At 41.0% G+C, this 15885-nt stretch overlaps 1 protein-coding gene across 2 annotated transcripts in view; it reads right to left on the reverse strand.

The window, feature by feature from the left end:
- Nucleotides 1–1005: 1005 nt before the first annotated feature.
- Nucleotides 1006–15885, reverse strand: part of LOC124595282 — a 53648-nt gene continuing 38768 nt past the window's right edge. The window contains exons 1-3 of one of the 2 annotated variants that reach the window (XM_047133962.1): nucleotides 10063–10126; nucleotides 7204–7428; nucleotides 1006–1373 (exon numbers count right to left, since the gene is read on the reverse strand). In XM_047133962.1, the coding sequence (XP_046989918.1) occupies nucleotides 1312–1373; nucleotides 7204–7428; nucleotides 10063–10090 (315 nt within the window). In that variant the 5' untranslated portion in view covers nucleotides 10091–10126 and the 3' untranslated portion in view covers nucleotides 1006–1311. Of the gene's footprint in view, nucleotides 1374–7203; nucleotides 7429–10062; nucleotides 10127–15885 lie in introns of those variants that run through there. The other variant, XM_047133965.1, reaches the window with a different exon arrangement.

Raw genomic sequence — 15885 nt, forward strand, 5'->3', positions numbered from 1 at the left:
CTGAAGATTGATTTTATTTTCTTCCTTAAAATTTTTTCTATCTGAAATTGTTTGTAATCCGGGCCCTAAGCCATTAGTTGTTCGATGTGTTATGTGTAGACTTCCACCGAGAATTTACGTAAACACCTTTTAATAAGGCATTCAGCCATGTGTATTCTTTAAAGGAAAATTTTTTATATGAAGGAAGGGGTTTATTTTAAATTGTTTTTCTGACTTGTTGTTCAGGGCTTTAGCCATTGTTTCAAATTTGTTTCTGGCCTTCACCCATGCAATAAGTTAATATTTCTTTAATTGGGCATTCAGCCATTCAGTTGTAAATTTAAAAAGGAAATTATTAATGTGTTTTAATTATAGTTTTCCTTACGACGTGTAGTGTAGGCCTTCAGCAGCTAACTGTTTTCCACTGCATGTTTCTTTTTAAAAAGTTTTACCTTCTGTTTTTGATTGCTTTTGATTTCTAAGCCAGGCCTTTAGCCGTTCTTTTCTTTGGTGTGGTTTTGGGCCTTCTGCCCCGAAAGCATCTCAAGTTTTCTTTAACTACGCTTTCAGCCGTACTGTCTAATTGTGATCTTTTAAAGCAATTCGTAACTAAGTGGTTCTTAGAATAATAAAGTTGTGTGTTTGATTGTGCAACTCACAGTAACTGTTTATGGCCCCACCCACAATCATAGCCTTGTCCTGCGTACTCTCTGAGTACCTACCAACCAGGTTTCAGTACTCTGTGTTGCAAATATTTCACGCATTATCCAGGAATGATAAGGCCAAGCCACTGTCTCAGTCGTAAGTCTCTACTGTAGGCACCGGGGTCCTCGATCCAGCGAATGTGTTAAGGTCGGAACTGGGTATTGGGATGGTACGAGGTTTGCATGAGTAGATGAACTGCATTTTGTATGTTTAATACACAGTTATAGTCCGCCAGTATTTGTGTGAAGCTACAGGTAAGGAAATGTATTCTATGATTGAAATATAACAGTTGACGACATGAAACCACAGTTTACCGTGTCAGATTACAACTATTACAAGGCCAACAGGAAGACAAAAAACAGGCAAAACCACGTTTTTAATACTAAATTTTGCAGTCAGTTCTAAATGTATAGCTGATCTATTGCCATCGGAAACTATCATAAAGGAGGTTTAGTTGATTCCACCGGTTTTTGTTGTTAGAAAAAGAGGTAAGTTCTGACGCTGTTGGAATTTCTGGTGTTCTCTGGAAATTGTAGATGTCCTCAGTCAGCAGTCCAGCCATCTGGTCTTCACTCAATCACAGGCTAGTTAGCTCCTGCAGGATGAGCCGACAGACTTGCAATGCTTCTAGTTCGTGGGACAGTCTGACAGGGTTGGTTTACATAGACTCTTTGGTTTCACCACGTAAACTACAACAAACAGAAGGAAATATGTTTTAATAGAGCTAGAAATCATTAATAGAATTATATGATATTTCATATTTACTATTGGTAACACAGTGATAAGGCAACGCATATCTTGTATGGCATGAAAAAGAAATACATTCCCATGCTTCTTGACAGAGCATAGGGGAACGATGCGGGAGACCTGCACCACCGTACTAGGCAAGGTCATAATGGAGGTGGCTTGCCGTTGCCTTCCTTCGAACGTAACAGGGATGAATGATAATTATGAAGACGACACAATAACCCCCAGTCATCTCAGGGCATGTGAAAATTCCTGACCCCTCCGGGAAGCGAGCCTGGTACCCTGTGCTCGGGAAACGAGAACCGCGAGACGACGAGCTGCGGATATACAAGGCGTGTTTTTTAAGTAAGTACCGTTTGAAATTAAAAAATGACGTGGTAATATATCTCAATAATTCTATTTTTACATGAAACCCTGTACCTTAATCTACTTTTATAAATAATTTCCGTCAATATTGAGGCCCTTGTCATAACGTTGTACCAGTTTTTGAATAACCTCCCCAGAGAGTCTGCCGCCTCACTTTTTAACCACTGCATCACCACTGTTTTGACTTCGTCAGGTCTTGAACACCGCCCAGGTGTTTCTTCAAGCACAGGAACAGATGGTAGTCACTGGGCACCAGAATATGGCTGTACAGGGGATGATCTAGACTTTCCCATCGAAAAGATGTGATGTTATCTTTGGTCTGATTCGCCACATGCGGACAGACATTGTCTTGCAGCAAAATGATACCGTTGCTGAACTTGCCACGTCTTTTGTTCTGAACTGAACGGCGCAGATTGTGGAATGTCTTACAGTTAGCTGCTGCACTGATTTTCGCATTATGGGGCAGAAATTCCACAAGAAATACTCCTTTTCTGTCCCAAAAACCTGTGCACATTATTTTCCAGGCATAAATTGTTTGCTTAAACTTCTTTTTTCTGGGTGAATCTGAATGCCGCCATTCCATGGACTGTTGCTTTGATTCTGGTGAGACTTAGGCCACCCAAATTTCATCACCCATAATAATTTGGCTTATGAAATCATCACCATCGTTGTGGTACCGCTCAAGAAAAGTCAATGTACTGTCTAAACGTTTGGTTTTGTGTACATCTGTCAACATTTTCGGTACAAATGTGCGCGCAGTTTTCGGTAATTAAAGTGCTCGTTCACAATGGCATTAAAAACACTACAAGAAACATTAGGAACGTCATCCCGCAAGGTGGAATTCGTAAAGCGTCTGTTTTCTCTCACCTTATTGTCCACTTTCTGCACCAAACTTCCATTAACGACCAAAGGACGCCCACTCTGTTGTTCATCTTGCACATTTGTGCGGCCATCTTTAAATGTTCTCATTCACTTTCTTATCATTCCATCACTCATAAATTTTTCTCTGTAAACTCACAGATCTGAAGATGAATATCGATCGCATTTAGGCCTTAAGCAATAAGAAATCTTATAACACCCCATACTTCACAGTCAGCGGGACTGACGATTATCGGAGGCATCTTAAACACTCAGTACACAACGTAAACAAGGAAGAATCAGACTGTAATGGCGTCGGTGCATAGACAACAAATGTAGGTACGCAGTGCGCATGCGCAGCATGCCGACCGCAGCGCTGGGGCCGCGTTGTGGCAAAACGTTACTTATAAAACGGGCCTCGTACACTGCATGGATTCCATTTTCAGCGTTGTAGAAAGATTATGTTATGACCGCATAACATTGCGAATGTGGGAGATGCGAGACAGATGCACTACAGACAATGTCTTTTCCATATGTACCAGTGACAGGTCTTTGGGATCTCGTATTGATTTACCACCTCCCCAGAACAGTAAGTACCTAACTCGTTCACGCGTTTTGAACAGGCTTTCCTTCAATGGAGTGGGAAGTACCTTGTTTGCTCTGGACCCTAATATTTATGAAGACATGTGTTAATAGGCGGTGACTGTAGTTACGAGATGGTGGTGCAAGCCTCGTAACTGCTGCCAAGCGCCGTGTTAGCGGCTTCCTATCCTTACCGCAGCCTGAGACAGAATAGGAAACGCGTCGCCCTGTGTTCCGAGGAACGGTTATCCCACAGATTTTGTACGATTAGACTGCGTCATAGTCCCTCCTAGCTGTTATCATTGCCCGATAGTCATTAAAGGTCCCCTCCGTGTCCTTAGCGCAGTGACTATAGAAAGTTTCTTACGAAATAGGTCTCCGTCTCTCTAAATATATATGGTCATATTTATCAACGTCACTAACAACCGCTCATTTGAGCCCTATAAAACCCCCATCATCGTATTCCTCTCCGTGTCAACTTATGCACCGACTGATATTCGGTCCAGACGTGATGCGACATCAGCTGTTCAAATGGCTCTGAGCACTATGGGACTTAACATCTGAGGTTATCAGTCCCCTAGAACTTAGAACTACTTAAACCTAACTAACCTAAGGACATCACACACATCCATGCCCGAGGCAGGATTCGAACCTGCGACCATAGCGGTCTCGCAGTTCCAGACTGCACCGCCTAGAACCGCACGGCCACTCAGGCCGGCTACTGTAAGGTCAGCGCCACTTTCCGATGGCGGACACGGAAAGCCAAGTATTCAATAGTTTCTGTTGTAGAATGCTTTGACCCAAATGATTATGAAGCCAGATTGTTTATATTCTTACGACTGCTAGGGCTTTTAAGTACACAATGTCGAAGGAGACACACACAGGACTAATTTTTCTTCCTAAATTACGTCTACAGGTGACTCTGAAGTCCATTAGAAGGTTATACCTACATTCTTTTGCTTACACAAAACCGTTAAGTCGTGTTAACCACACGCTGAAGAAACAATTTCTGATTCAATGGAAATCTCATCTAGTACTTCGACTGCGCTATTTTCCACTCCTTCTAACTCGATATTTTGGTCTGACACAATTAATGTGCTGTTACCAAGTCCTGGTTTCAGACTTCACTGGCTCCCTAATACTCCCCCGAGGGCTTCTGCTATTTGTAAATGCCTCAGATTCTGGATAATTTTTGCAGTGCTTCTACGGTTGTTTAGTAATATGGTGCATCATCGTCTGTATTAATCACTTAGTACACTGGAGATCTCTGCTGCTGCTATTTCTGTGTGTTTGTGCATGAATTTAATCACAAGATGATCTATCGTACTAGGTGGCGTCCGGTACATTTGCATAGCATTGTACAGTTCACCTAGTTACTCGTTTTGTACGTCAGTTGGTTGCTAAGTTTTGAACTTTTCCAATTTTGTATCCTCTTCCATTTAGTATAGACGTATAACGAGTATTACAAAATTGTTGAGGCTTTTTAGAGATGTTCATTCCTCTTCAATTGTACTGCCTATTGATCTATTCCTTACTGCGGTATCTATAGCCGTAGAGAACTTTAACCGTATCTCGTCATTCCTTAGTACTTCTTTGCGTATTTATTGAACTTCAGCCTACTCTTCATTACTACCATATTGTGATCTGAGTCTGTATCTGCCCCTGGGTACACCTTAGAATCCAATACCTCATTTCGGGATCTCTGTCTGACCATTATGTGGTCTAACTGAAATCTTGGCGAATCACTCGGCCTTTTCCAAGTATACCTCCTCCTCTTGTGATTCTTGAAGAGAGTATTCGCTATTACTCATACTAGCTGAAACTTGTTACAGAACTCAGTTAGTCTTTCTCCTCTCTCACTGCTTGTCCCAAGTCCATATTCTCCTGTAACCTTTTCTCCTACTCCTTCTCCTGCAACTGCATTCCAGTCCCCCATTACCATTAGATTTTCATCCCCCTTTACGTTCTCTATTACCCTAGCAATACCATCATACACTTTCTCCTTCATCTTCAGCTTGCGACGTCGGTATGTATACCTGAACTATCGCTGTCGGTGCTGGTTTGCTCCTGATTCTGATAAGAACAACCCTGTCACTGAACTGTTCACAGTAACATACTCTGTGCCCTACCTTCTTGTTCATAACTAATCCCTGTCCCTTTGCACCATTTTCTTTTGCCTACACTCATCTGACCAGAAACCCTTGTCTCCTTTCCATTTCACTTAAATAACCCCTACTATATCTGAGTTGAGCATCTGCATTTCCATTTTCAGATTTTCTAGCTTCACTACCACGTTTAAGATCCTGACGTTACACGCCCCGACTCGTAGAACGCTATCCTTTCGTTGATTATTCAATCTTTTTCTCATGGTAACTTCCCGTTGCTAGTCCCATCCGAATGGTGGACTGTTCCGGAATCTTTTGCCAATGGAGAGATCATCATGACACTTCTTCAATTACAGGCCACATGTGACACGTTATGTGTCTTAATGCAGTGATTTCCATTGTATTTTACATGCTCATGCCGTTGGTCATTGCTGATTCTTCCACCTTTATGGGCAGTTTCCCGCCCCTAGGACCAAAGAGTGTCCTGAACCTATATCTGCTCCTCCGCCTTCTTTGGCAAGGCCGTTGGCAGAATGATGGTGACTTCTTATGCTAGAAGAGAGGGGCCAACAAGGGTGATTGCTAATCAAAATTGAAGCAATGTCTGGATTCGAACGCGGGATCGAAGACTTCTTGATTAGAGATCAAAAATGCTACCGCTACACCACCCTTGACTCACAATGTGTAGCCACTTATACCACGTGAACATTGTCGAACTCGCTCTCCAAGGCCTGCTGTGGTGGAATGCTTCAATGCTCCTTCTACCCTCCTTAAATGGCAAAGCCTACGATGTTTTGTTGTAAGTTGCGTTATCGCCTTCTGTGTTTATTGTTGACACGTGTTACTGATATGTGTTGGAGTCGCCTAGACTGCGCCTCGTGAACTATGTACTTGTTTTCTTCAGCATGATGCCGTAAAGTTCAAAATGTGTTTCACGAATGTGTCATTTCAAACTTTTTAATTGTTAGTCGGTCTATGTCAGTGATATAGATCAAGAAATAAACTAAAAAGACGACCATTTTACATTAGCCAGTGATCACAGTTATTTTATCGAACAAGAGTATCATTCAGAGGAAGAACTTCAGGAAAGTTGTGATGGGGATCTGTCTGTTTCTTCAATAAAATACTTAAAATGTCTGTTACAATCGAATGTGTTCTGAGTGGTGATAAAAATGTAGTTCCCAGCAATGTATATCAATTTGGTAGACTTACTTTATGCATCAATCGGTTGGAATTTTTATGCGCTAACCCTGGAATTTAGTTTTATTTGGAAATTTATTTGCTACAGAGATTGTATAATTTCCAGACTTTAATATGGTTCAAATGACGCTAAGCACTATAGACTTAACATCCGAAGTCATCAGTCCCCTAAACTCAGAACTACTTAAACCAACTAACCTAAGGACATCACACACATCCATGCCCAAGGCAGGATTCGAACCTGTGACCGTTGCTGCAGCGCAGTCAGGGACTGAAGCACCTAGAACCGTTCGGCCACAGCAGTCAGCTTAGAATGTAAAATTCAGTAGTCTCACAGTCTATTTATGTGTACTATTTAAACGAAGTACACACAAGTATGTGCTTTTGTTTGATAAATAGTAAAATGTTGCAAGGTTTGTTTAGTGCAATAAAATAAACTAGAAGCATTTAAACAACACATAAATAACTGTAAAAATAAATGTTATATAGCATAAAAATTTCAAATGATTTTTGCCTTAAATCTCGGTTTAAACCTAGGGGTCCCAGAGACCCCACCTCGTGGTATACGTTACAGAAAAGTCTTCTCGGGAGTTAAGGGTTGGCAGTGTGTGGTTATCTTGTCAATATTGCATAGAAAATCGTGTTAATTAAAGTAACGTACCCTTCGGTAGCAGGTTGTAGCAAGAATACAGCTTCAGTGAATTAGCATACAAGTAGAACTTGTTGTCTGCCTGGACACAAATGGTATCCTCGTCTTCTTCCGCATACGACGCTGCCACCAATGTTCTCACAGCCGGGTTGGTGGCGGACGGCTGTTCCTGACCCTGGCTGGCGGCAGTGGTCGCCTCCTCTGGTTGTCCTTGGACCACCGCAACTGCGACCAGTGCTGCAGAAAACAATGAACAGCTTGTAACTTTGTCCACTGCCTGTTAGTGCCACTTCACTATCTAGCACTCTGATACTACTGTCTGGTACTGTGACTCAGGCAGGTGCTGGCTTTACAATACCGAGATGCAGTGCAACTCTGCTGACTCGTGTCACAACTCTGCCACTTGATAATGTATCGTGCTGTGTTGACTGGTAGTCCCCTATGTACATTAAATATTAGGGAAACTGTAGCAGGAGAATACCGCACATTTGTGACATTTGCGTAGTATATTTTAAGACATACTGTACCACTACAAGAGACTGTTTTCGGTATCTAATTGCAAATATAACTCAACATATCGCTCTTAATGAAAAAAAAAACGACAGTTGGAATGATAATTTCAAGTGTACAACAAGGAAGTGTATTATGAACAGCTTGTGAAAAACATTTACGTTGTACTTTTTTCCCTGCAACTGCCAACATAATGGAAACCTGTTGTCACTAACAGTGAATAGCGAACACCACGTCCTTTAGCGATGAATGCAGATCGAATGTAATAGGACCCGATGCCTCAGCTACTTCCTTTCATATGTTTATAACATTTTTTTTGTAACTGTATGTATTTATGAATATTGTCAGTAATTAGATTTTATCAAAATGTAATATGTGCCGGATGAATGCGTAAGAAATAATTATGCAGATCGTTGTAGTAAATACGCTGGCAGTGTCAAGAAAATTATGCTGAACTAACACAAGGAATATATTTCATAGAAAAATAACATCGTTGGCGCGATAACATGCACTCCTAGAAGATAGCTGAGATGAGGAGCGAAGCATCTGTGGTGTGGTACAGACGTATGTGTCGGCGCACAAATGCCAGACGGAGATTGTTATGGATGTTGAAAATTAAACAAGACTGCTCTGTGCATAAATTTTATTCAAGCTGCCAACTAATCAAGAAGAGCGTACTGTCGATAGTGAATTTCTTAATAAGGATTACATCGTACAACAAACAACGTATCGCAAAGTAAGATTCAGCCAGTATTTTCGTAGCTCTGTTATAGGCATGCAAGCGTAATAGTTGCTTTTTGGGAGACTGGTCAAAGAAAACTTGAAATACCCAGCTCGTTAACCATCAACAGCGTACTACCCTCACACAATAACTTCCCCAGAAAGGCATGACTACAAGAAATAGTAAAAAGAAAACAGATTCATTTAAAGTTACAACTGATTTTCAATAAAATAATCATTTTAATAAAAAGCTGTAGCATCTGCAGTTACTGCACAACTACAGTATTGCAGACAAACAGTTCAAACTAGAAGTGATTTAAGTGTAACTCATATTTCAGTGATATAAGTATGCTGGCTATTTTACGATTTTATGTTGTGTTCTGTAAATGACATTACCTGCATACGTCTACGAAACGTTAGTATTGAAAAGTAATTGTTGGCATGAATGACAGTTTCTGCGGCATCGTTTTCAAAGTAACCGGTAAAGAATAATAGCCTTTTCTGATCAGATTAAATATATTTTCAAACAGACAGCACTATGATGAGTTACGTAATACAGTATATTTTCTATGGAGTGTTGCTTGTCGTTGCACAATTATAATTAACATTATTGCATGCCAGATTAAAGGCTTCAGTGTGCATGTAACACTTGTTTTCTACATCGAGGCTCGCGCAATGGGATTTTATCTATTTGCCGCATTATCTTTCTTGTCCAGTATTTGTGTGATTAGCTATTTACCAAATGTAACTTTTACCCGTTTTGGAGCTGGCGACCTTCCTATTCTGCAATCTGAAGTCATCCAGACAACATTGGCGTATCCAGTTACTGCTACCTACAGTAAAACTTTATTTATTTCCATTCTTTTACATTTATGTTATTGTTGCATACAGTCAACACTGGTATGGTAACGATTAGCTCGTAACTCTCTACACTTTATCAGCATTGATATTCGGAATAGATGCCTTGTTTCCATTTACTATGGGACAGTGATTACATGTGTCACATTACAATACGAAGATTATTTATGCTGCTATACAGCAACAAATTAATGTGGTCTCATTTGTTTACTCATTAGTTTATTGCATTCTGTGGATGATTCGAGATACCAAGCAGCTTAAATAGACTTTATGTGTTTCACAGTAGTGAAGATGAACAAGTTTTGTGTCCATCTATACCTATCTTGCGTTGTCCCTTTCGGTTTCCAAGCCTGTAAAATGTGTTATAGACTCTTTCCCGCTATTTTCGAGTTCACGTGGCACTACTAACCTTCCGTCTACTGCTCGCTACCAATCCTAGTTAGCTATTCATAGGTACATATGTGACGCTTAACATTGGTAATTGTTCGAGTCCTCTCAGAGGACTGAAATTGTTAGTATAGACAACACCAACACTTTTCGTCGAGAATCTACGCGCTGGCACTGCTCAAGATCGCAAACAAATGGAAAGTTTTTCGTAGAACCATGTTGATTAACAAAGCTGCTCCCCATTTCTATTACGTCACCAATTGTGGCAGTGAACAATTCTTCGCAGAGTGTAAAAATAGACTTTCAAGCTAACTACAACCTCAGAAATTATATAAAAAGAGGGCAAGAAAAAAAGTTAATCGTGAAGGAAAATTTATAAACTCTGCCAATACTTACCAGCAACAAACAACAGAGCAGCCTTCATTGTAGTCGCTAAGAAATACTACTGCTCTCTGTCTTACATTTTCATTTATATATGTTTAAACTACCGCTGACATCATCGAATGTTATCGTACCGTTCCCGTCCTCTCTTTCCGTTCCACGAACTGTAGCTGCAGCAACAAACAACAGATTGACTTTCCTTGTACTTGGAAACCTGTATTACTGTTAGCTCTGACACATTTATTATCAACGCTATTTCAGCAACCGTTGTCAAAAAGTCGGGTTATCATACAGCACCGTTCATTTTTTCCTCATTCGGTGTAATAGAGCCGAGGAAACGGAAAGACGTGTGTCCACGAATGTTACCGGCCACGACTCGCCATTACAGCTGAGCTGATATGTCACACACTTTTTAAGGGCAGTACTTGTTAAATATACAGTGAGAAGTGAAAGTGCTAGTAAAAAAGTAAGTTGCTACAAATAGACCATAACGCTTTTTTAAAATTAGTACAACGCGATTTAGGCACAGGCTCGAAAGGAAGATTCTTTTTCTATCAAAAAAACCTCTGAAAATCTAATAAAGCAGTACGGCTCAAATCTTGAAGCAAGGAGATGTAGACATGCCACTGATCATTTATACTAGTCACTGCGCAATCTAAACAGTTTTACTCTTTGATATATATATATATATATATATATATATATATATATATATATATATATATACATATATCGCAATGGTTTCCTCGTCCCACTAGGTGAATACCGAGCTGGACCCCATTTGCCGGCCGGCCGGGAACCACAGTTGACGCTATAGTCTGGAACCATGCGACCACTAAGATCGCAGGTTCGAATCCTGCCTCGGGCATGGATGTGATGATGTCCTTAGGTTAGTTAGGTTTAATTAGTTCTAAGTTCTAGGCGACTGATAACCTCAGAAGTTAAGTCCCATAGTGCTCAGAGCCATTTGAACCATTTTTGAACCCACTTCCCGTCTGAGTTAACAGGACTAGCAGACATCTGAAAAACGTACGCACTATTTCATTCATTAATGTACCAGTATATCACATTTGCAGTGGCTTACCTCGCGCTTGTATCAATCTGTGATTTTAAGAAGAAAATCACTTACATATGTTGCCAAGTCATATGTATTCCGGAAATTTAATTACTTTGTGTTAATTACTTTTGGTGTTGCGATTATTCTCCGTCAGTGTATGTTAAAGACTAGTCCAATAATATAACGCTGTCTTGTATATATCAGAAGAGTGCGGATTTTGTTATTCGCTTATAATCAGGTCTCTCCCGCTCCGTTCATGGACGGAGCGTAGGCAGCTGATTGCACGTATGTATCTGTGCCAGCATTCATGAGCTTAATTTTATATTCGTAGTGTCTACGACGATACATAAAGAGATGAAAAATTTTCTCAGATTCTCTTCTAGCAGGGAGTTGGAATGACTAGATTTCCATGGAATATCTGGCGCCCTAGTCAATACATTTCCTAATGGATACTCGTCCATGACGTTTAGGAATTCTGTCACAATTTATGCCACCTTTTCTTTTATGCAGTGTATTCGTTAGACGTCGTCTGGTAGGAAGACCTGTTTTGGATTAGGCAGGGTTGAGCAGTATTGTAGTATACACCATACGAGGTTTCTATAAGAAGTCAATAGTGTACATCGGACCAATCAATCAAAGTCCGTAACTTATCACACGTGTAAATGAGCCAGTGTGACAGATATGCTTCAAATTCATACAGATTCCACCACTAAGATATTTATCTTACATCAACGGCTCATGTTTTAAACCATAAAGTGTTTAGTCTAAAACTATGCTTTGTCAATTGCATCCCCAGGGGGTTTCACAACACTTTTGTGAATAAGTGGCTGGCAAATATGGGGGCCTGTGCCCTTGCAGTACTACCATCACCTCTGGGCAAGCTTCAGCGTCTGACATTGTGGCCAACGGCGGAGTGTTGTATGCCAGACACTAAGAAGACAGCTGTTTCAGCGCCTGGATTGCGAAAAAAGTACAAACCTTTATAACAGGCCGAATTTAATATCAGCTGGTAATGAACTCATGTAACCACACTATTGCAGTAAACACTTTCTTCAAAATAGATTTTGTGGCATTTTGACATATAATGAAGTAGACAAGACCACAATTGCTTACATAACTGGCAACAGCATTGCAACTAAAAAGATTGGTGACATGCTAGAGAACACTGAAGCGTTTCAGGTTTCTTTCAGTATCGTAAGGCAATCTTCATTTGACAGAAAGATATGAGTTTGTTTCCTGAATCTTCTCAAATGTTTCAGTTAGCATACTCGTTAGCGACACAAAGCCTTTAGAAATGCGGAAAATCTGGGCTCCCTGTCCAAGAGCCAGAAAAGACGCTTTCGCCCTCACCATGGTGCACTTACTGCACAGGTAAACATATAATCTGGAGGTGGGAATGATTGAGATAAAAAATCCTAAAATTTAACCTAACTTGTTCTGTGGCGAAGAATACGCTTAATACAACATTACCAGCCAACTTCATTCATTAGATCATCAATACGGACAAATGCTTCAAATCAAACAAAGAGGTGTCATCCTGCCACCAACACCTATCTGTACAAATACAAAGGTCATGTTGCATCTGTTAAAAATCCATGGGCAATTCTACACCAAGTCACGGAACTAGCGAGATTCGTGAGTCTGTGACTACGACTCTAGTTACCTCCACTCTCTCTCCCGCCAACTACAGCCCCGTCCCCTCCACGACACTATCGCTGACATAGCGATGCGCTACAGTCAGATATAAATAAGGGTCTAAATAAAGTGAGAGTCCACTGATTTAACCCCGAAAATTTTTGAACCCTTTCTGCAGACTCACTACGGTAACTAAGGGGATGAAGGATGTCACACATATATAACAGTCATTTGGATGACAACATCACACATATAGATACATTAAAAGTCCTAATACATACAAAAACTCTCTGTATATGTCTCACTAATAGATATTGGAGCCCCTTTGCAGAATAATGGTAAAGACCATACCGTAGAACAGCAAAGAGTGGAGTTGCTGTGCTGTCCGGTGAATCATCAGTCACCACACATCACCCTTAGCATTTGACTAGAAACTGTAGCTGTAGGGGCCCATGTATTCCAAATGAAAACATAAAAACAGTGTACTGTGTCTACTTTCGCCATCACAAACAACTCAACACTCAAGAGATCTATCACCTTATTCAAGACCTTCTGGTGTTATTTCTCTTTCTTGGAAATATCAATGTACTCACACCATGTTCTTCGGGTCACCTCCGGCACCTGTCTCCAACGTCAATGAAATCTGTTTACGAAAAAGGAATTAATTCGTCTCACTAAGAGTATATATTCATAGCCAGCAAGGCAGCTGATATTCATGTTCATTTCCATCACGAAGCAGTCGATACGTTGCAGATGTGTTAGCTCAATCCAGATAACGTCCTTACTCACATAACCACAATTGATCTAGAGACAAAGCAGCAAAGCAAACTGCGGATTCACCCACAGCTGAAAAAAGTGATATCCAGTGATCATCTGGCAAGGTGATGCTGAGCCTTTTTCGGAACTGGGAGGCTGTGAATTACCCAATATGTCACCTTTCTTCCAAAAAATGGGTTTTGTTGCTCGAGATTCGTCCATGAGACTAAAATGTTGCCGAAGGAAGAACACAGCTCACTGTCAATAAGAAATACATTGTTTCGAGTACGGAAAGTGGTGTGGCTTTTCATCCTCCGTTAAAAACAAATACGAGATGTTAGCTAGAGTTCGTACGCAGTAATGGATTCCGCGAAACGAACCAAATGTAAACTGTACAACTACATTATTTAATATAGACTACTCGAGTCATGCGCAAAGTTTTACGTTACTCAGAAGTATCACAAGAATGAAGAAAAGAAAAAGTTCATTATACAGCTGTTGCTTTAAGATTTGTATCCGTTATTTATGTGTGTAACACATTGAATGGAATGCCAAAATAGCTGGTCACAAAATGAAGTTGTTCATGGCGGCTTATTTAACGTAATTCGCACATTTTGCAAACTGACTTGAATGTAATGATTAACTTTTCGGCTAAAGAAAGTGGAAGTCGAAAATCTGTGTCCCGTTTAGTCAGAGTGCCTAACATTAGTAGTTCCAAAAACTGGAAGCTGTCTGGACCCATACTGTAGAATTCGTTGAATTTTTCATGTGGAGAGGCCTCGCGAGAAAACACGGCCGAAATGTGTTTGATACTTATAGCGTTGTGTAGGTCCACCCAGGACTTCCATTACTTTCTCAGTTTTATGTGCTTTAAATAATGATAATGGACAGTAACTACCACTTCAGAATAGCTCATAATCACATATCGTAATATCGCTGTGTGAGCCCCGTCTAATAGGTTCTATAACGCACTCGCTGCAGGCCGAGAAGTCCTCTCTGGAATGCAGCGAGCTTGGTAACTAGAAACCATGTTGTTATTAATTGCAAATGTAAAGAAATGGTTGAATCATATGATAATAACTGAACTTCGTTTAAAAAAGTCAACTGCGGGCTCGACTTACAAATAGTAAAATGAGAAGACAATAGAGCGCTTGACGTGCGTTACCGTAGCGTCACAAAACTAATTACTGTAGTTGCACCTGATTCCAGTGTTCGAAAAACATACAAAAAGCTTCATTAGTTCAGAAATGACTGCAACGTTGTACAGCCGAGGTTCACCAAGGAAGACAGAAATCAATACATTATAATACTTTAATAAAAAAAGGGGATTGCAATGACTTTTCTAGTAACTGCAATACGCACTATGCACAAATCTGACGCTTCGGTGCCCGTCTAGCCCCTCTAAGCTTGATAAGCGGCAGCTTGTGTCGCTTGGGCCTGAAGGACGGATACAACTCTGCCGTAGTACAGGGATGCACCAATGAACGTTACATCACCCACTGCACCGTAGAGTTCGAAGAGCCGACGTAAATGAATTGTAGTCAAGTAGGCACTGCACTCTGAACGTATAATAACTGTTTTGTTGAAAAATTAACTCATTGTAGAACATTGTTTATGAAGCAGTTCGGCTAAATAAACATTATGTCTACATTAAGCCAAAATGCTGCTTTGTGTAGCAGTTGTTACTATTGTGACTTTATTTTCTTTAGCTATAGGCCTATTTCGGCCCAAAGGCCATTTTCAAGCACCCTGCAACATATAGTACGGTATTACAAAGGGAACGCAGTCTCTCTCCCCACCCCACGCGCAACGTTTCCAGTAAACATATCTGCCGAAAACAACCTTCTGATTGCCGACATTCGTGATCATGAGGCATGCAGTGTCACCTGACTGCAGGAGTGTCAGGAGTCACGGCCACAGCAGCCAGTCAGAAGCTACGACCCATCTCCAAGTGTTTACATATCAACGGGGAGGTGGCCTGAGGCTACAGAGGCCTCCATGCGACTTCCCAGCTGTGAACCGATCAGTTTACATGGGGAAGAAACGTCCAACGCACTCACCATACTGAATCTTCACAAATTATCGTGTAAAAATCGGAAAGTACACACAACCACCTCTGTTGCCACTCATCCAGCGTACATTCTAGATCGCTATTCAGCCATCCAGAGGCCGCTATGAGCGCCGCCGCCAGGACTTGAACACACATCAGAGCCCAAGAGCCAACTAGCTGGAACCTTTCCTCGTACCCGCCAGTTGCACGAGGCTAAGCTGCGGCTTCCAGTCAGATGAAGCGTCATGACCACCCATGCCGCTGGTCATAGAATAACGCAAGATAACATGTGCGGTTTGCAATTCCACCCTGGAATAGACTCTCTAGGTGGTGCTCCTTC

Source organism: Schistocerca americana, chromosome 2, assembly GCF_021461395.2.
Source record: "Schistocerca americana isolate TAMUIC-IGC-003095 chromosome 2, iqSchAmer2.1, whole genome shotgun sequence".
Classification (NCBI taxonomy): domain Eukaryota; kingdom Metazoa; phylum Arthropoda; class Insecta; order Orthoptera; family Acrididae; genus Schistocerca; species Schistocerca americana.